Raw genomic sequence first — 22,181 nt, 5'->3', positions numbered from 1 at the left:
AAGGAAGATTTCAAGGTAGGAATTCACTGCTGCTTCCTTTCTGTGGAGATGCTGTATAAGTGTAGGAAAACTCCCTCACTGTAAAGAATCAGAAGGCACTGGGTTGCTTTTTAATGCTCCTGTTTATTTTATTATAGGGACTGCAGCTGTTGGACATACGGACAAGATTGGACGTTTGAAGGAGCTCTGTGAGCAGTATAACATCTGGCTTCATGTGGAAGGGTAAGTACACTATGAGGTTGGTCAGTTCCATGTTGGTCCTCATGGAAAGTTGACACTCAGACCAACACTGAAAGTGATTATTATTAAAAGCTTGGATAACAGATGACAAAATTATCAAAACTGGCTAAAGTGAAAGGAGATTTTATTACTTTGTACAACTGAAATGACCAGTATTAGGACTGGCTTTAAGCACAATGTCAACCAGAGTTCCATATATTCCTCTTCACTTCTCCCTAATCATGGTCACTTGGCTTGATTTCCTATGTTTTGGCTCATGGAGAGCCATTTCCTGTCATGGTAAAAAGTAACTACAGAAATCTTAGCTCCCATTCCAGCCTCACATTCTGTGAGTTCCTCTGGTAGTTGAGGTGTTTTGGACACCTCTGAAGTGGGTAAATGACTCCACCTGAGCTCATAGTTTAGTAAAGGTAATAGGGTGGTTTGACAGAAGGCCCCTGGAAGTGTCTTTAGGGAGAGGAGGAGCAGGCGCTGGGCAGCCAGATGCCCATGTGACCTCATCATCCAAGATACAAGTTCTTTTATCTTATACAAAAAGAACAGTGACTGAGGAAGAGTGGCCATGAAAGATACATTGTCCTAAATAAACAGGGGCAGCCCCTAAAGCATGTTGTTTTGTTTTGTTCTGTTTTATTAAACTGCATTTTGAAACTTTTTTTTAGAATTTCTGTTGTTCCCATCTTTCACTTTAATAAATGCTAATAAAACAAAAGACATGGGTGAAGATGCTCACATATCTTATGACAGCACAGTTGGTTCTTTCTGTCTTGTAGAGTACCTACTTAGGGAATAAGTAACATTAACTAATTTGTTCTTAGACTGGTGCTTTTTCTTCCAGTGTGAATCTGGCAACATTGGCTCTAGGTTATGTCTCCTCGTCTGTGCTGGTATGTTGTTGGTTTATTGAATATTGGCGGTGATAAGGAGCTTAGTCTGTTCAGTCCATGCCGGCTTTACATAGTTTTCAAGGCTACAGGAGGGACTATGTTTTGTGTCCTCTGGTCACCTAATGAACAAAGCTCTCTTTTTGGTAGGCTGCAACCAAATGTGACAGCATGACACTGACTCCTGGCCCGTGGCTAGGTTTGCCAGCTGTTCCTGCAGTGACACTCTACAAACATGATGATCCTGCCTTGGTGAGCTATCACTAGGGAATGAATGGTATTGATAATTGCCATATGGGATAGGGAAATAAAGGAGTTTTTTCTAATTCTACTTCTGTTACCTTTTTAAAATAACTTTTTTTGGCAAATATACAATGGGTTTCATTATGGCACAAAATGCCATAATCATATAGATCAAAAATCTATATATTATACCTTGCTCATACCCTCCATTGCCATTTTTTTTTTAAAGTGGGCATAGTAGCATATACCTGCAATCCTAGTACTCAGAAGACTAAGGCAATAAAATCTCAAGTTTAAGGCTATCTTGGGCTATAGCAAGTTCTAGGAAAGTTTAGGTTACATAGTGAGACCCTGTCTCAAAAAACAAAACAAAACAAACAAACAAAAAAACATTGCTGGAGCTGGAGCTCCTTTGGTAGACTGCTTGCTTAGCATGCTTAAAGCCCTGGATTCCATCCTCGGCACCATATAAAACAGGTGTGGTAGAATGTACCTGCTGTTATCCTAACACTTGGGAGTTGACAAGAGGATCAGGAGTTCAAAGCCAACCTGGAATACATAGGCTCTGTGTTCAAAAAAAAAAAAAAATTCAAATCCATACTTTTAAAAAAATTTGAAGGTGGTGGTAGGGAAGTCCTCATACTATATGGAGGTTAGAGGATGACTTTGTGAGTCTCTCCCTCCACCTTTCCTAGGGATCTAGTGATTAAACTCATATGAGAGCCATCTCATTAGCCCAGGAAGCTATACTTTAAATATTTTCAGCTATGCCCTGTATTTCCTTGTATATATGAAAGATTATTTTTTGTGTGTGGCATTTTATGACTATGATTTACTTTCTGTTGCTTAATCACAATTTACTTAAAAATGGTCATTTGTGAGCTTTTAGGGTGTTTCCAAAGGTTAGATTCCCAAAAGTAGAATTACCATTTAAGACCCCTGGCCTATATTTTCTAGTATAGGTATATGCAAAGTAAATGTTTAATAATTACCGCTTTAACAGTTGATATCTTGCTTAGTTGAAATGGCCAACAATTTCAAAGATGCTTATAGTAACCTGTCAAGAGTCTGCCTCCTAAGTGGCTCTAGAATATACCTCCTCTGGATTTTCACCTGGAGTAGCTCTGCCTCTCTTCATGTGTGAATCCTTGAGCATATCTGGGACTCTGAGCTAGCCCACCTAGGGCAGTAGTTATTGAAAGGCCAGATGGGTAATGCAAGCCAAGTATCCATCATGGGATTTGGTACTTTCCAAGTGTGTAGTGAAGAGTGGCTAGTCATTGCTGACATTCCAGCAGTTCTGGTCAGTGTACCTGTCTTGTCTTTTTTTAGGCTCTAGTAGCTGGTCTTACATCAAATAAGCCTGCAGACAAACTTCGTGCCCTGCCGCTGTGGTTGTCTTTACAATACTTGGGACTTGATGGCGTTGTAGAAAGAATAAAGCACGCCTGTCAGCTGGTGAGTAGAAATTTGAACATTAGAGCGTTATAGAAGCCCCTCCACAGAAGCAGAGACAGGGAAATCTTACTTTTGGTCTATCTGTCCAGTGTCTTGGCACCTTGGTTTACCATCTCATCAGCAAGCAAACTAGGTACCTCTTGTATATATGCATATTTCTTAGGAGTTCTGGGAGAGACTGGTGGCATTGACCAACATTATTTCCAGATGAAAAGTGTCACAAGATGACTTCCAGAGAGAGAGAGAAGGCACATAAATATTGCTCTTTACTGACTGGCCTTCCAGGGAGAGGGAGTACAGCAATTGAAAATTTAATGTAGAGGCCTGGTATGATGGCCCATATCTTTAATCCCAGCATTTGGGGAGGCAGAGGTAAAAGGATCTCTTGAGTTTGAGGCCAGCCTATTCCTATATAGCAAGTTACAGGAAAGCCAAGACTATATAGAGAAACCTTGTCTCAAAATAAAAACTTAAAAAAGTAAAATTCAATGTAAGTGGCATTGTTTTTTTTATATGTATTTTTATCAATGGTTTTAGAATTTCATATATTGTATTTTTACTCCATTTCATACTCACCTTACTTTATCTGTTTTTGTTTGTTTTGTTTTTTTTTTAACCTATCAAGTGCTGTCAATATACTCTAGTGTATATCCATTCACAGAACATATTAAACCTACAGAGCCACACTTTAAAGAAAGGGAGCTCTCCCTCTCCCAGCAGCTCTCAGTACCAATAGCTCTAAACTCTGCTAGAGGGGCATGGTTTTTTGTTTTTTTTTAAAGATTTATTTTATTTTATGTGTACAATTATTTTACCTGCATATGTGTCTGTGTACCATGTTCATGCCTGTTGCTCTGAGGCCAGAAGAGGGCATTGGATCCCCTGGAACTGGTTGTGAGCCATCATTTGGGTACTAGAAATTGAACCTGGGTCTTCTGGGAGAGTAGCCAGAGTTCTTAACTGCAGGGCCATCTCTCCAGTTCCCAGGTATGAGTATTTTTAATATAGTAGTTTGTTTCCTATTTGGGACAAATCTTTCTTTGTATTAGGGTTATTTTGAGGATGAAAAACATAAATTTTGTTATAGGATAATGTCATCTGTTTGGAAGCTATAACAAAATAACTAGGACTGGGTAATTTGTGAGTCATGTTGCTTATATTTGAAGATGCTCAAATCTGAGATCAAGATGTCAGTAGATTCAGTGTCTGGTGAAGGCCTTAGATAGTACCATCTATGTATTATTCTCAGCTGGAAAGAGGGAAAGCACTCCCTTCTTTTTTGTTTGTTCTTTTTTTTTCTTCTTCTTCTTTTGAAACAGTGTTTTTCTGGTAACAGCTATGGATACTCTGAAACTCTTGTAGACCAGGCTGGCCTCAAACTCATAGAGATCTGCCTTCCTCTGCCTTTCTAGTGTGGTATTAATGGTGTGCCTCCCACTGCCACCTGCCATCCCTTCATCCTCTTTTTATAAGCATGCTCATTTTTTAGTGAATCCTTTTTAGTGCATGATGCTTGAGCCATCTTGTACTAACCACTTTCAAAGGAATATCATTGTTTAGCATATTGGGTTTTAGCTTAACAATTTTGACAGACACACATATTAAGAACCTTACCCATTAAAAAACAAAAAGTCAAATTAGGTATGGTAGCTCAGGCCTGTTTTCCAAACACTTAAGAAGAGGCAGAGACAGGAAGACTAAGTGTTCAAGGCCAGCTTTAACAGCAGGAAGAAGAGATTGGATTTTGAGTATAAACATCCTTTACTATAATTCCAGCTTTCATGAGGTGGGGGCAGGAAGATCAGGAAGGGGACCAGTCTACTACATAGTGAGCTTGAAGACATCCTGGATTACATGAGAAGCTATCTTAAGAAGGGAAAACAGTCATATTTGTGTGGTGTGAACATTGACTCCGGTGTCAGTTTAAAAGCATGATGTCATCTTTTGACACCTTTATTTTCTCACCTGTGATATGCAATAATAATTTACTTATAAAGACTTAAGTAATATGTGTTAAACTATTAAGTAGTACCTGGTCACATAAATTATTCATATAGGTTTAAAACTTTGTTTTAAATATATTCTTGGGCTGTGGTTGTAGGTCAGTGGTGGAGCACACACTTGGTAGGCCCTGGGTTCAGTCTCTGTACCCTGAAACAAATACTCTACTGTTTCTCCCCACACCCAGGATATTGGCATTTTATCCTGTTGTTTTTATACTTAAGAAAAATTAGTATTTCATTCTGTGGTTTACAGAGTCATTCCTTTATGTTAAAAATTAATTTTAAGGTTTATGTTTATAAAAAGCATTTAAAAAAAAGTGTTTTCATCATGCTGTTAGCTCATATCATGATTTAGTTCTTAGGAAATAAAAGCCTTTATTGTTTCATATGATGCCCACAATTTCTTTAGAATGTAGGTTTCACTGACAGAACACATTTCAAGTGCAGTTCCTTGAGGAGCAACATCCAATACTCGAGTATCTGCTGAATTCATGTTCCTCTACTCCCTGAGTCAGGGACTATAATGATTCTCTTATCAATGATGAGGGTTATTGGCTTGAGACTGTATAAAATGGTAATTATATCCACCCTCATGACTTGGCATGCCATATGCCTGCATGTGAAAGATTGAAAAAATATATACAGATGTTGAGTTGTAAAAATTGGAATCACCAAGTTGCAGATAGATAGATGCCTTTGTCTGTCTGAAGTACTTATTTTCATATTGTAAAGACCCTCATGAAACCTTCTAATAAATCATGTCAGTCTACTAAGGTTGTATACTTTTTATGTTGTTATTTGTAGAGTCAGCAGTTGCAAGAAGGTTTGAAGAAAGTGGACCACATCAAAATCTTGGTATGGTATATGATTTTCTTTCTTTTTTGGGGAGAGGGTGGTTCATGACAGGGTTTCTCTGTGTAATAGTCCTAGCTGTCATGGAACTCTCTCTAGACCAGGCTGGCCTCAAACTCACAGAGATTCACCTTCCTCTGCCTCCTGAATGCTGAGATTAAAGGTATATGCTTCCACCGCTACCACCACCACCAGCAGCAATATGTAATTTTCTCTGCTTTTGCATTAAGTTTCTTATCTCCAGTAAAGAATATGGTTTTCCCCCAAGTGTGATAACATTTCATTTGAGTTGTGACAGTTCCAGTGAACAACAGTCTTAGGAGGGAATCATACATATGCTTATGGCCTAATTATATGGTTAGTCTGAAATTAAGAAATCTGTTTAAATTTTAAGTTCCTGTAATTCTGTTAAACTCTAGAATTGCACAAAGATCTTATGTAACTCCTTTGACTTCACCTTTCAAGGACTTGAGATCACCCATCCTCGGCGATGACTGTCTCAGAACACTCTGGGCTGCTTTCTGCCTGCTCAAAGTAGAGTGATAAGAAAAAAGCATGTGCCCCAGGTCTTGTCTTCTGGGGTCTTTGCTCCCTCAAGTAGTAACTCACAAGGACATAGGGACTTAGCAGGACTAACAACTACAAGTATTGGCTCAGGAGAGCAGCTTTTCACATTTAGATTCATGGTAGTTTATAAAATTTCAGGAAATAAATAGATCATGGTTTTATTTAAATGTGCTCACTGAGTTTTTTTTTTTTTTTTTTTTTTTTTTTTTTTTTAATTTTTGGCATTTTTGCAAAATATGGGCTTAATTTAAAGTTTTAAAGTTGGTCCTTGAGTTTATTTGGGTTCCAGATTAATATAATTACTTTTGTTTAGAATAAGTTGAAAGGTTGAAGTCAGTATTGGGGAACAGGTACTCTGTATTGCATTCTGAAGCCTGTCAGCTTGCTTCATTCAGTTGAGAGGAAACTTAGAAGATGCTGGTGGGTCATTGGAAGAGCAAAGGGGATAACTCCAAGTCAGGAGACGTGAGTTCTGTTCTTAGGAGACCCTGTAACACTGAGTCTTTTTTTTTATTTTTATAAGATTGTTTTTATTTTATGTATATGGATGTTTTGTTGGCAAGTATGTCTGTTTAGCATGTGTGTAGAGGTCAGGAGAAAGCACTGGAGTTACAGACAGTTGTGAGTCACCATACAGGTACCGAGAGTTGAACCCAATACCTCTGGAAGAATAGCCAGTGTTCTTAAGCACTGAGCCACCTCTCCACCCACTGAGTTATTTTCTTAATCTCTTGTTCTTTCCTCTCAGCTGTCAAATGAAAGTATATTGGTTGGACACCTCTGCTTGCAGATGAGATAGATTCAAAGTGGACTAGAATGAGCTTGTTAGGAGTACTAAGCCCATGTGGTTTTCCTTTCCATTGCTGAGTCCACTCAGGCTCTCCTCATGTCTGCTCTTAACCATGAGTTCTTTTGAAGTGTATTTGTAAAGCTACATTGAGTCTAGAAAATCTTCCAACAGCCCTTCTTTCAATGGCCCCTTCTTCAGTGGAGGATATATGATTAGCAAACAACAAAAGACATAGTAAGTAGCATGTCAGTCATCAACTGTCACAGCTACTAGTGGGCTGCTTATTAACATTTAGCACACACAGTACCCAGGTGTTGTGTTATATATTTTGCTATGTTAAGGTTAAAACCCTTCTTTTTATTTAGACAGAAAAGAGGAGATGATGGGAGATGCCATTCTATATATATGTTTCTTATACTGGTTAATGAATAAAGCATTGTTGGCCAATAGGAAAGTAAGAGAGGAGGGACTAGGAGAAAGGAGGAAAGAGGAAGTAGTAAGGAGGAGTCAAGATGGAGAGTCTGGAGAGAGCAGGACGCCAGCAGGCTCTCAGTAAGATAACCATGTGGAAATATTAGATTAACAGAAATGGGTTAATTCTTAAGACAGAGCTAGGTGATAAGAAACAAGTATCTGGCCAACAGCATTATATCAAATACAGAGTCTCAGTGTATTAATTGGGGCTGGTGCGGCGGCGGTGGGACAAGACCAGTGGCGGGCTGGAGGAAAAACCTTACTCCTTAGGCCAAGCACCTTTTCTGCATTGTTTTGCTTAATTTCCACATCGGTCTCCTTTGTTTCCTCTGCTTAGAAACACTCATTGCTCCCCATTTTTTCTTTTGACTGGGTTGTGAGCTTTCAGATCTCAATTCAATAGTCTCCTCTTCAAAAACCCCTCCCCTCAGCACCTGGACAGATACACATAGGACATACATCACTTGATTCCCTGGGAGTTTTCTTCATTGAACTTGTTTTTATTTAAGCTAGCTCTCTCTCTCTCTTTCTCTCTCTCTCTCTCTCTGCACATTACACACACAGTTATTTCTTTCCCTACAGAAGCTTCATTAAAGGCTTTGTGTAAATTCTTCATCCAGCACATGGGCATTAAAGTATAGGATCTCAACCATAAAAGTAGAGGTTTACAAATACTCATATTCCCTATCCGTGCAACTTAGATTATCTTTATAGCTGCTGCTGCTGCATTGTTATTGCCATTGTTTGGTTTTTTGAGACAGGGTTTCCTTGTGTAGCTCTGACTGTCTTGGAACTCGCTCTGTAGATCAGGCTGGCCACAAACTCAGTGATCCGCCTGCCTCTGCCTCCTGCCTGCCACCACATCCAGCTTTCACAACTGCTTCTTCTGTTTACTCTTCTTTCTGGTTTAAACTTTTTGGATTTAATTTGGCTTAATGTAACACTTCAGAATTTAGAATTAGATAACTGAGTCTATTATGTTGGGAGAACCTTGCATTGCTGTATATAACTCTACACAGTATTTCTTGTACACATTGACACTGAGTTCAAAGGAAGAAGGAAACAGTGATTTTATATATAAATATATATATATACACACACACAAATATATTACAATTACATGATTATATATTATATAATTGTATGATTATACATACACACTTTGTGGACTGGATTATTTTGCCTTACTTCAAAAGATGGAGAGATTATTTTGCCACCTTTTTTAGGTTTTTCTTCCTGTAGAACTTACCCCATTCTACTTAAACAATAAATACTTACTCTCTTAAAGACATTAGTAATTTTTTTATTTATGTCAGAGTTAGAGATGGCAGATGTAAAACATTTTAATATAAGACCAGCTCAATAAATAATTAGCAAATTTAAATATAAATCTTACTAGATCAGAATCTCTTCCATATACATCTTTAAAGTGTTAAAGTCAGGCCTGGTGGTACACACCTTTAAGACCAGCAACTGGGAGACCGAAGTAGAATTTTCTCTAAACTCAAGGCCAGTGGTCTACATATTGAGTTCCAAGCCAGCTAGCACTATATAATCAGGGAGCCTGTTTGTGAGTTAGCACTTCCTGTTGTGGTCCTACTAAGTGAGTTATCAGCCACAACAGGATTCCTGACTACAATGATAGATTACAACTTTTAAATGCTGAAAGAAAGCATCCCCAAAGCTTTATCCAGCAAACCACCACAGAGCCTGCCAGCTGTTGCTGCTTGGTGCATACCATGGATGTATGTATGGTAAAGCCTGATGGTTGATTTGTGTCATTGTAGTGCAGTGAACATTGTCATCAATTAGAAAATACATTGAGTTACTTGTCTGGCAATGCACCAGTATATTTTAGACTGCAGGTATATGCATTGCCAGAAGGACTAGAGTCCTATTCTAAAAGCAATGCCTTTAAAGAAAAAAAAAAAAAAAAAAAAAAAATCCGAGTATAAAAGAGTTCTGATTTAGGCTGGAGAGATGGCTCTCCAGTTAGGAACACTTTGCTGCTATTATAGAAGACCCAGATTTCATTCTTAGCACCTTCATAGTGGCTCACAACCATCTGTAACTAGAGTTACTACAAGGGATCCAATATCCTCTTTTGGCCTCTGTGGGTAGCAGGCACAAGCGTGGTTCACACTCATACAAACTCCTATACATTTTTTTTTTTTTTTTTTTTTTTTTTTAAGGCTACTGGTTTGCATGATTTTATAGGGTTTGTTGGGTCAAGTGAATAAGGAACCATCATTTTCATTTTCATTTCAAATGGCCCGTTACAGCTTTTGAGCTTCTTAACATACTGTGTACAAGCAACATTTCTGCCTGATTTTCCAAAGATATCATCTCATCCTGTAACAGTGCACTCTTTTTGCAGGTGGAAGATGAGCTCAGTTCTCCAGTAGTGGTGTTCAGATTTTTTCAGGAATTGCCAGGTTCAGGTAAGTGATTTAAAAAAAAAAAAATGTATCTGTGTTTCGGGTTTTAAATTTAATGTGTGAAATCAAGTAAGTAGTTTATATGTTTTTATTGCTAAAAAAATCTTCAGGCATTTTAGAAAAGTATAACAGTTTCCACAAGCATGCTAGCGTTAAATGCCTATGACCAAACCAAGTACTCCCAAATGCCATCACATAGCCTGTGCTGAGCCAGCTTGATCACACAGTGCTTAGAAGACTAGTTGTCAACTTTACAAGATTTGCTTTGGTTTGTTCTCAGAATTCCTCTAAGGAAAGTGACTGTTTTGTTTGTTTGGTTGTTCTTTTGTTTTTTTTGAGACAGAGTTTCTCTGTGTAGCCTTGGCTGTCTTGGAACTCGATCTGTAGAATAGATTGGCCTTGAACTCAGAGATCGGCCTGCCTCTTCTATCAGAGACTGGGATTAAAGGTGTGTGCCACCACTACCACCTGGCAAGAGTAACTTTTTAAAAAATGGAAATAAAGAATTGTATTTCTGGGGATATTTTTAGGAGTTATATAATGAGGAAAGAGGGTGGGACATTAAGCCTTCTATTCTTCTGTTAAATTCTTAGCCACTACTTCTCAAGTATTTTGCTTAAGGAGGCTAGATCCTCACTCTTACCCCTTTCCCACCCCACCCCTTCTCATTCTGACTGGCTTGGAATTTACAGTATAAACTGGTTTAGCCTCAAATTCACAAGTGCTGGGCCAATTTTTTTTTTTTTTTTTTTTTTTTTTGAAGACTTAATTGTCTCCTGGGGCCTAGGCTGCCAGACTGGCCTTGAACTCATAACAACCCTCTGGTCTCAGCTTTACCAAAGACTGAGATTATACCTGTGTACCACCAGGCTGGTGTTAAAAGCAAATTAAAAAAAAGAAAAAGAAAAAAAAAACAAACAAACAAACAAAAAAAAACAAAAACAAAAAAAGAAAAGAAAGAATTTAGGAATTCTTTTCTAAGCTGGGCAGTGGTAGTACAGGTCTTTAGACATAGCACTCAGATCTCTTGAGTTCAAGGCCAGCCAGGTCTATAGAGCAAATTCCAGGACATCCATAGTCACACAGTGAAACCCTGTCTTGGGAAATCAGAGGGGACTGGGGAAGAATCCTATTCTAAAAATCTATTGAGAAGTCACTTAGCAGAAAAGTGTAGGACCTAAACCTCTCAGACATTTTGATTTCACTAGTATATGATGCTATTCTCTTAGGACTCACATTAGCACCTACATGAATTGGGATTGGGATTGTAATGTATATGTAGCCTTGTTTTTTGGGAATTAATCTCTTCTGTGTTTGGCCTCAGATCAAGCCTTTAAAGCTGCCCCAGTATCCAACGTGGCACCTGCAGCTGTTGGCCGGGAGAGAGACTCCTGTGATCCACTGAACCAATGGGTAAAGATGGCTGCTGTCTGCCTTTTCTTCTTTACATCTGGAGCAGTGCCACCTGGCCTCATACCTGCTGTTACATGGTCATTTGTGGTTAGTCATGGCCACAGGAAGGTGCCTTATACACAATTGTTCTCTTCTCAATCAGATAAGCACCTCATACACTGTCACCTGACAAGCCCCTCAGTCTCCTTCTGTGACTATTTCCTGATTGCTGTGTAAGGCTAAAGCAGCATGTAAATAAAGCCTGAACTTTAGAACCTCTTCTTTGGGCAACAAGAGTGTGCCTAAAGCTGGGTGTGATAGCACATGTCTTTAATCCCAGTACTCCAGAGGCAGGGACAGGTGGGTCTCTGAGTTTGAGGCCAGTCTGGTCTACAGAATGTGTTCCAGGATAGCCAAGACTACAAAGTAAGACCTTGTCTCAAAGAAAGAAAATAAACAAAATGCATCAGAAGGTACAGGTATCCCCTGAGCACCTATGGCAGCCAGGCAAAGTGGGCCAGCAATCTGCTCTAGCAGCTTTTTGGACACTTACATGTAGTACCTCTAGATTTCAGACTTCTAGTGTTCTCAATACGGTAAAGATGTTGTCTTAGTTAGGTTTCTGTTTCTGTAAAGAGACACCATGACCACGGTGACTCTTATAAAGGGAAACATTTTTAAAGGTTTAGTCCATCCATCATCATGACAGGGAGCATGGCAGCTGGGAGTATGGCCGTGTGCAGGCAGACATGGTGCTGGAATAGTAGCTCAGAGTCCTACATCTTGCAGGCAGCAGGAAATGTTCTGTCTTACTGAGCATACTTTAAGCATATATGATACCTCAAAAAGCCAGCTCCACAGTGACCCACTTCAACAAGACCACACCTACTCTAAAAGGCCACACCTCCTAATAGTGCCGCTCCCTTTGGGGGCTGGTTCTTTTCTGACCATTCCCAGATATTCATAGCACCATCTTTTCCTGGGCTCTGGTAAATATATAATACATCCTTGCAGTGCCATTCAAAGAAGCTATTATAAACCTGTAGACATGTAGTAAGAACTTTTCTCTTTTAGGGGTCCCCGTCACCCAGATCCCAAATTAACCACACATGGAGTCTTATTATTAGTTATGAGTGCCTGGCCTGGCCTTAGTTTGGCTTGTTTCTAGCCAGCTTTTCTTAAATTAATCTGTCTACCTTTTCCCTCTGGGCTCCTGTCTTTCTCTTACTTGTGTAAATCTTATTCTGTGAATGGCTGTGTAGCTGGATGGGTGGGTGGCTGCCACTGACGTCCTCCTCTCCTTGTTTTCTTGCTCCGACCATCAGGTGTTTTAGACAAGCAAAGAATCACAGCTTCAGAGTTAAACAAATGTAGCATAAACATGTCACACACCTTAAAATAATATTCTACCACATTTATCCCTTTTTGTCTGAATAAAAAGAAATGTAAGGTTTTAACTTTAACATAATAAGACTGTACAAAATAAGAACAATTATCAAGTAAAGAGTACATTCACAATGTAATGGATTCCAGTTCATTTGTGTCTGGCAAATTAAAAGAAAATACTCCATAATCTATCCTATCTTAGTAAATCCAAAATTTTTTATTTAACTTTCTATCATAGCTTAGGAAAACTGCAACTACAACTTTCTAACTCCATCAAAGGCATCAGAGAATATATTATTTAAGTAAACAAAAATTGCATTGCAAACGACTTCAAAAACTCTAGAAATGACAGAGACATTTGTGCCTGGACAGTCACCCCAAGTTCCTATGCACTGCTGGAGCATTCTTCTTCAGTCCACAAGGCCCTAATATCTAGTAGACCTTTCATTGAAGCAGGAAATTTGAAATACAGTTTTGATATTTTACTGTGTGTCCTGCAGAATGCCTAGCAGTTTCTTCTGGGAAGCGGGAACTTTGAAGGACCATCCCACCTTGTTCTGGCAAAGTTCAGTGGTCACTTGCCTGTGGGTCCTGCATGTCCAGTCTGCATAGCACACTATAAGTAGTTAAAGGCAAAAGCAGTGTCTTTGCCCAGTGACTAACCTTACCACAATGAAAGCACACTCCATGAGTAGTCTTCAATGCGGGTCATCTCTTAAGTAAATCAGTGCTGCCAGGAACAGATGTGTCTCATTGTCATGAAAAGCCCTAAATTAACAAAACATTTTAAATGCTATGTTCAGTGGGTCTTTGGAAGGTTTGAAAACCATCTATCTAAAATAACTACAAATTTGATTGTTACAGATGACTACTAACCCATTTCTTGATTGTCCTAAATAGTTCATAATAATAGCTTTCTAAATTAGAATTTTACCTTACATTTTTAAGTGAACTGCCTAGGTACAGTACCTTAAACAAGAGCAGAAACACACACCACATGTTTAACTAAAACAACCTTACATTTCTATCAATATACAAAAATCTTTTAAACAGGAGTAGAAACATACAGTGTGTGATAACAAAAATGACCTTAAAGCTGTAGCAATATACAAAGTAAACAAGAGTAGAAACATCAATGTAACAGAACTGACTTTGAATTTGTATCCATATACCAAAACTCATGCCAATGCAAAATATCTGAGGTTAATAGTTGTTTTTATCCTATATTCCCCTAAATTATAACAAGCATCCATTACCCACAAAATAACCAGAGACCACCCACACCCCTTTCCTCCTGGGAATGTGGGTGCAGTCCTCTCCATACCTTTTTCTGCTGGCTGTGGTTGAAGGCATTCCCAGGGGTCCCTGAGGAAAATTTGAAATAATGACTAAGTTCTGGGAAGACTAGCTATAACTTTAGTTGATAGATAATCACCTGTCAAGTTCAGTTGGTTGCTGTCTCCTGATTAGACCATATCCTTATCAACCTGGAAGGAATCCACAGCCTTTTGTTTCTTGTGGAAACAAAAGCAAAACCAATTCTCCAAAGCATTTTTGATATCTATTTTACAAATACATTTTTGTTTTCTAAAGTTAAGGCATTCTTAAAATGTCTAGGCTGGTTTATTTCCACAGTCCCTCTTTCAATTCTATCCTTGCTTTTCAACAATCAAAAAATTAAAACTCAATGCAATAGCATACAGAATTCAGGCTCTCTGTGCAATTCTTTTTTCCTTTATATTACTTGTACTGTCTCTTTAAAGACTATAATTTTTAAACTCTTTTTATGACTGTCAATACTCAGTTTCTTTCTTAAGCCTACCAGTGTACACGGGAACCTATTTAGAGGATTTTTTTTGTATTTTTTTTTTTTTTTATTTTACATATCGATCCCAGTTCCTTCTCCCTCCCTTCCTCCCTCCATTCCTCCCTTCCTCTTTCCCTCTCTCTCCCCCTCACATGCACCCCGACCACTCCCCCCACTCCACATGTAGGGTAATGCCATCCAGGAGTGGTCATCTAAATGTGACAAGTCATTTGAAATAGGGACTAGGACTTCTCTCCTGTCTCTAGGTTAAGGGAGTATCCCTCCATGGGGGATGTGCCGCAAGGTGCTTTTGTGCACCAGGAATACATCCTGGTTCCACTGTCTGAGGTCCCATAGAGGTCCTGTAGACTGCTCAGGCCTTCTAGCTGAGACCCATATTCAGGGAGTCTGAGTCAAACCCATGCTGGATTCCCAGCTATCAGTCTGGGGGCCCATTAGCTCTTCTTTGTTCAGGTAAGCTGTCTGTATATGTTTCTGCAGCATGGTCTTGTCCTCCCTCTCTGCATCTGGATTCTAGTTCGGCTCAGTGTTTAGTTGTGGGTGTTTGCTTTCGTTTCCAACAGGTACTAGATGAGGGCTCCGTGATGATGGATAAGTTAGTTGTTGATCTCACTATCAGGGAGGGGCATTTATGGTAGCCTTTCCACTGTTGCTCAGATTGTTAGTTGGAGTCAGTCTTATAGGTCTCTGGACATTTCTTTAGGTTCAGTTTTCTCTACAATCCTATAATGGCTCCCTCTTTTATGTTTTCTCTTTCTCTCTCTTTCTCCCCCTCCCTTTGTCTTCTATTCCTTCCTTGACTCAATCTTCCTAGTCCCACTTGCTTTCCTCGCCTCGCCTCTCTTTCTCCTAGTTTCCTCTCCACTCCCCCACTTCCCCTGTGCTCTGGAGAACTTGTCCCTTCCCCCTTCTGTGAGGGACTTTATATGAATCTCTTAGAATACACCTTGTATCCTAGTTCCTCTGGCGGTGTGAATTATAGGCTGGTGATCCTTCGCTCTAGGTATAAAATCCATATATGAGTGAGTACATACCATGTTTCTCTTTTTGTGACTGGGTTACCTCTTTCAGGATGGTTTCTTCAAGTTCCATCCACTTGCCTTTGAATTTCAAGATTCCATTGTTTTTTTTTTTTTTTTTTTTTTCTGCAGAGTAGTATTCCATTGTGTAAATGTGCTACATCTTCTTTATCAATTCTTCAGTTGAAGGGCATCTAGGTTGCTTCCAGGTTCTTGCTATTATAAATAATGCTATGAACATAGTTGAGCACATGTCTTTGTTGCATGGATGTGGATCATTTGTGTATATGCCTAAGAGGGGGATTGCCAGGTCATGTGGTAGACTGATTCCCATTTTCCTGAGGAACCGCCATACTGATCTCTAAAATGGCTGTACGAGTTTGCACTCCCACCAGCAGTGGAGGAGTGTTCCCCTTTCTCCACATCCTCTCCAGCATAAGCTGTCATTGGTGTTTCTAAGTTTAGCCATTCTGGCAGGTGTACGATGATATCTCCAAGTTGTTTTGATTTGCATTTCCCTGATAGTGAAGGATGTTGAGCACTTTCTTAAGTGTCTCTCAGCCTTTTTGATTTCCTCTATTGAGAATTCTTTCTTCATTTCTGTATCCCATTTTTTAATTGGGTTATTTGGTGTTTTGTTGACTAGTTTTTTGAGTTCTTTGTATATTTTGGAGATCAGCCCTTTGTCAGATGTAGGATTGGTGAAAATCTTTTCCCAGTCTGTGGGCTGCCATTTGGTCTTGTCAACTGTGTCATTTGCCTTACAGAAGCTTCTAAGTTTGAGGAGGTCCCATTTATTAATTGTCAATCTCAGTGTCTGTGCCCCTGGAGTTATGTTCAGGAAGCAGTCTTCTATACCAATTTGTTCAAGGTTACCTCCCACTTTCTCTTCTAAGAGGTTCAGCGTAGCTGGATTTATGTTCAGGTCTTTGATCTATTTGGATTTGAGTTTTGTCCGTGGCGATAGACATGGGTCTATTTGCAGTCTTCTACACATCATCATCCAATTGTGCCAGCATCATTTGTTGAAGATGCTTTCCTACCCCCATTGTATACTTTTAGCTGTTTTGTCAAAAATCAGGTGTTCGTAGGTGTGTGGGTTAATATCAGGATTTTCGTTTTGATTCCATTGGTCTACTTGTCTATTTTTGTGCCAATACCAAGCTGTTTTCAGGACGATAGCTCTGTAGTAGAGCTTAAAGTCGGGGATGGTGATGCCTCCTAAAGTTCTTTTATTGTACAGTGTTATTTTGGCTATCCTGGGTCTTTTGTTTTTGAGTATAGTCAGGGTCAGTGAAGAATTGTCCTGTGATTTTTAATGGGGATTGCATTGAATCTATAGATTGGTTTTGGCAAGATTGCCATTTTTACTGTTTATTCTACCTATCCAAGAGCATGGGAGAGCTTTCCATTTTTTTTCTTTAGAGCCACAAAGTTCTTATTATATAGGTCTTTTACTTGTTTGGTAAGCATTACACCAAGATACTTTATGTTGCTTGTGGCTATTGTAAGGGTGATGTTTCTCTTGATTTCTTTCTCTGTCTCTTTGTCATCTGAAAAAAGTAGGGCTACTGATTTTTTTTTGAGTTTATCTTGTATCCTGCTAGTTTGCTGAAGGTGTTTATCAGCTGTAGGAGTTCCTGGTAGAGTTTTTTGGGTTGCTTATGTAAACTATCATATCATCTGCAAATAGAGAAAGTTTGACTTCTTCCTTTCCTATTTGGATCCCCTTGATCTCCTTTTTTGTCTTATTGCTTTAGTTAGAACTTCAAAGTCAATATTGAAGAGATATGGAGAGGGCAGCCTTGTCTTGTTCCTGAATTTAGAGGAATCACCTTAAGCTTCTCTCCATTCAGTTTGATGTTGGCAGTTGGTTTACTGTATATTGCTCTTATTATGTTTAGGTATGTTCCTGTTCTCCCTGATCTCTCCAAGACCTTTATCATGAAAGGGTGTTGAATTTTGTCAAAGGCTTTTTCAGCATCTAGGGAGGTGATCATGTGGTTTTTCTTTTTCAGTTTGTTTGTATGGTGGATCACGTTAATAGATTTTCGTATTAAACCATCCCTGCAATCCAGGGATGAAGTCTGCTTGGTCATGGTGGATGATTTCTCTGATGTATTCTTGGATTTGGTTTGCCAGTATTTTATTGAGTATTTTTGCATCAATGTTCATCAGGGATATTGGTCTGTAGTTTTCTTTCTTATTTGTGTCTTTGTGTGGCTTGGGTACCAAGGTGATTGTGGCCTCATAAAAAGAGTTTGGTAATGAACTTTCTGTTTCTATCATGTGGTATTAGCTCTTGAATTTCTGGTAGAATTCTGCACTGAAGCCATCTGACCATGGGCCTTTTTTGGTTGGAAGACTTTTGATGACTGCTTCTATTTCGTTGGGGGTATAGGTCTATTTAAGTTGTCTGTTCTTGATTTAATTTTGGTGATAATTATCCAGAAATTTGTCCATTTCCTTTGAATTTTCAAATTTTGTGGAGTACAGGTTTTCAAAGTATGACCTGAAAATTGTCTGGATTTCCTCTGTGTCCATTGTTATTTCCCCCTTTTTGTTTCTGATTTTGTTAATTTGCATGTTCTCTCTCTGTTTTTTCGTTAGTTTGGATAAAGGTTTGCCTATCTTGTTGATTTTCTTGAAAGAAACAACTCTTTGTTGCATTGATTTTTTTTTTTTTTTTTTTTTTGGTATTGTTTTCCTCGTTTCTATTTTAATGATTTCAGCCCTCAAATTGATTATTTCCTGGCATCTCCTCTTCCAGGGTGAGTTTGCTTCTTTTTGTTCTAAGGCTTTCAGTTGTGCTGTTAATTCTCTAATGTGATTATGCTCCGTTTTCTTCATATGGGCACTTAGTGCAGTGGACTTCCCTCGTAACACTGCTTTCATGGTGTCCCATAAGTTCTGGTATGTTGTGTCCTCATTCTTGTTGAATTTTAGGAAGTTCTTAATTTCTTTATTTATTTCTTCCTTGACCCAGGAATGGTGCAGTTGCACATTGTTCAGTTTCCATGAGTTTGTAGGTGATTTGTGTTGTTGTTGAGTTCCAATTTTAAAGCATGGTGGTCTGATAAGATACAGGGAACTATTCCAATTCTCTTGTATTTGTTGAGTTTTGTTATGTCGCCTAGTATGTGGTCGAATTTAGAGAAGGTTCCATGTGGAGCAGGGAAGAAGGTTTATTCTTTTGTGTTTGGATGGAATGTTCTATAGATGTCTGTTAAACCCAATTGGGACATAACTTTTGTTAGTTCTTTTGTTTCTTTGTTAAGTTTCAGAGGTGGTCCTGTCTAGTGGTGAGAGTGGCGTGTAGAAGTCTCCCACTATAAGTGTGTGAGGTTTTATGTGAGCTTTGAGTTTTAGTAGCATTTCTTTTACGAATGTGGGTGCCTTTGTATTTGGGGCATAGATGTTCAGAATTGAGACTTTGTGCTGATGGATTTCTCTTGTGATGAATTCAAAATGACCGTCTTCATCTCTTTTGATTAATTTTGATTTGAAGTCTAACTTGTTAGATATTAGGATATTTTTTTTCTTTCCCCATCTAGACCCCTTTTACTGCCTATCTTTTAGCCTTTTCTGACCTTAAGGGGCAAACTTTAAACTGTTAAGCTACTACACCAGGATCCTCCATGAGCAGCTCTATAGGCTGGCTCTGCCCACTCTGGGGTTGAGTCTTGAAAGACAAGCGAGCTTGCATCCTGGTGGGAGGTTCATGACTGAGAACTGCATTAAGTCGTTCTAGTTATGGAAGCCAATACCTGAGTTGCTGCAAGGGGCTTTTTTACTTAGCTTGCCATTTCTGTTTCTGTTTAGTGCTGCTGGCTATACAGCAGCACCTCTTAAAGGAACTGTGTGCTTTTTTTCTTTTTTCCTTCTGCTTTCTGAGGCTCTAGATGGATATCAGAGCCCTATGATGGTATACCACTTATAAAAATATTTTAGAAAGATGGAAAATGATCATCACAAATTAGATGGGGAAAATGCAGGTAGGTGGCCCTGTATTGTAAAGTACTTGCAGTGCAAGCATGAATAGCCCAGTTTAAGTCTCCAGCATCCATCTAAAGAAATAGCTTGACACTGCAGAATGCCTACAGTTCAACACTAGAGAGCAAAGACAGGTGGTTCGTCTGGTTCACTGGCCAGACAGTATAAACAAATCGATAAGCTACAGTTTCAAGTGAGGAGAAGCCCTGTCTTAAAAAGTAAGGTGGAGACATGGTATGTACTCACTCAGAAGTGGATGTTAGACATAGAACAAAGGATTACCAACCTATAATCCACAATCCCAGAGAAGCTAGGAAACAAGAAGGACCCTAAGAGAGACATACATGGTTCCCTGGAGAAGGGAAAAGGAACAAGATTTCCTGAGCAAATTGGGAGCACAGGGTGGAAAGAGGTAGCAGAAAGAGGAGGGGAGAAGCAGAAAGAGCAGGGAGAAGAACGTGAGGGATCAGGAAGGAAAAGGAGAGGAAGAAAAGAGACACCTTAATAGAGGGAGCCATTATAGGTTTAAAGAGAAATCTGGCACTAGGGAAATGTTCAGGAATCCAAAAGGATGACCCCAACTAAGAATCTAAGCAATAGTGGAGAGGCTACCGTAAATGGCTTTCCCCTATAATGAGACTGTTTTTGTAACAAAACTAGGCATTCTATACACTTTAGGAACCTACTCTTCTTCTGTGTATGCAAGCACGCATTTGTATGTATGCATGGATATGCAGAGGCCAGAGATCAATGCTTGGCTCTTCCTCAGTCATTCTCCACCTCCCTTTTTTTTTTCCTTATTATAAATTTTCATTTAAATTAAAAACAATCTTATTTTACATACCAATCTCAGTTCCATCTCCCTGGTGACTACCTCAGATGCCATCCTAGAGCCCTCATCCAGTAGCTGATGGAAGCGGAAGCAGACACCCACAGCTAAGCACTGAGCTGAACTCCCAGAATCCAGTTGTAGAGAGGGAGGAGTGATGAGCAAAGGGGTCAAGACCAGGCTGGAGAAACCCACAGAAACAGCTGACCTGAACAAATGGGAGCTCAGGGACCCTAGTCTGACAGCTGGGGAACCAGCATAGGACGGGATATGGGTGTCAATTGGGAGGCCTGGGCAGTGGAACCAGTATTTGTCCCTAGTGCATGAATGGATTTTGGGGAGCTCATTCCCTATGGAGGAATACTGTCTCCACCTAGATACACAGGGGAGGGCCTAGGTCCTGCCCCAAATTATGTGACAGACTGTGATGATCTCCCATGGGAGGCCTCACCCTTCCTGGGGAGTGAGTGGGGGTTAGGATGGGAGGTTGGTGGGGGATATAGGAGTATGGGAGGGAGATGGAACTGAGATTGGTATGCAAAATAAGATTGTTTTTAATTTAAATGAAAATTTATAATAAGGAAAAAAAAAGGGAGGTGGAGAATGACTGAGGAAGAGCCCAACATTGATCTCTGGCCTCTGCATATCCATGCATACATACAAATGCGTGCTTGCATACACAGAAGAAGAGTAGGTTCCTAAAGTGTATAGAATGCCTAGTTTTGTTACAAAAACAAAGAAAAGACCCTGGGAAATAATCAGAGGTCAGTAGTCAGTGTTAAGATAGTATGTTGTGAGTCGTTTTTATTTCATTCTTTGTTTTAACTGTATTGCATGTTAATTTTTATTTGGAATAACATAAAATGTACTGTTCATTGGGAAAGGTGGGGTGAGAGGGGCAATGTCCCCTGGGCAAGGTCTGTTTTTAGGACTGGAAATAAGAAATTGCTGTGAAGTATTGAAAGATGCCCTGGAGAATAAGGGAAACTAGCTCCAGGAGCCACTTTAGTCTGTGTGAGGTTATGAGGGTGGGTGGTGAAGATATGTAAGCCCCCTGTTGCAGGAATATTCTCTGTCCTTTTCCCTGCAGCTAGGCGAACAACTGAAACAGTTGGTGCCTATGTGTGGCCTCACTGTCATGGACTTGGAGGTAGATGGCACATGTTTGCGGTTCAGCCCTTTGATGACAGCAGCAGGTAAGGCAATTATAACGTTGTCCCTGTGGCTAGGGCAAAAACAGTTCCATTGTGCCTGATGATGGCCAGCAGTCAGATGATGGGTCTCCCTTATGCCCTCCTGCTCTCCTGTATGCAGCATCTCCCTTTGAATGAGCCTTTCTTTGGGCTAAATTTAGGTGTCAGCATAACTTCTCAAGTGAGACACCTGGAGGCACTCAGTTCTGTGTGTTTATATCCTGTGACTCCTGGTTTCCTATTTTGGTTACTTCTCGTGTTCAAGGGCACATCTGAGTAACCTGTGTAGCTTTAAAACCTTTCAGCACTTAGAGAGACTGGTGACACATACAAGGCCCACACAGGTTCAAAGCTAATATGGTCCCACACCACGAAGGGAGGAGGACAGGGTATCCCTGTCCCCTGTCTCTCCAGCAAAAACACTGTCTGCAATTAAATACCCGCTGGCAAGGGAAAGTGCCAGGGAGTAGCTGGCCAACACAAAACTAACTCAGTGGTATTTTTGTGCACTTTTTTGTTTCCTTCTGCTTTGTTTTGGCTTTCCCCCTCCCTTATTGGTCTTTTGTTTGTTTTAATTTTAGGTTTTGGGTGC

General features: G+C 39.6%; 1 protein-coding gene across 8 annotated transcripts in view; it reads left to right on the top strand.

Moving 5' to 3' along the window:
- The window catches only part of Pdxdc1 (pyridoxal dependent decarboxylase domain containing 1), a 63,564-nt gene that overhangs the window by 31,248 nt on the left and 10,135 nt on the right, over positions 1–22,181 (top strand). For all 8 annotated transcript variants that reach the window (XR_007835911.1, XM_051206725.1, XM_051206723.1 and 5 more), the window contains 8 exons: positions 138–222; positions 1,079–1,127; positions 1,275–1,376; positions 2,700–2,825; positions 5,633–5,683; positions 9,889–9,952; positions 11,274–11,362; positions 21,487–21,592. Coding sequence is in view for 7 of the 8 variants with exons in the window: in XM_051206725.1 (XP_051062682.1) it covers positions 138–222; positions 1,079–1,127; positions 1,275–1,376; positions 2,700–2,825; positions 5,633–5,683; positions 9,889–9,952; positions 11,274–11,362; positions 21,487–21,592 (672 nt within the window). In the remaining variant the exon portion in view is untranslated. The remainder of the gene's footprint in view (positions 1–137; positions 223–1,078; positions 1,128–1,274; positions 1,377–2,699; positions 2,826–5,632; positions 5,684–9,888; positions 9,953–11,273; positions 11,363–21,486; positions 21,593–22,181) is intronic.

This window comes from Phodopus roborovskii, unplaced genomic scaffold, assembly GCF_943737965.1.
Source record: "Phodopus roborovskii unplaced genomic scaffold, PHOROB, whole genome shotgun sequence".
Taxonomy (NCBI): domain Eukaryota; kingdom Metazoa; phylum Chordata; class Mammalia; order Rodentia; family Cricetidae; genus Phodopus; species Phodopus roborovskii.
This window is presented reverse-complemented; position numbering and strand designations above follow the sequence as displayed.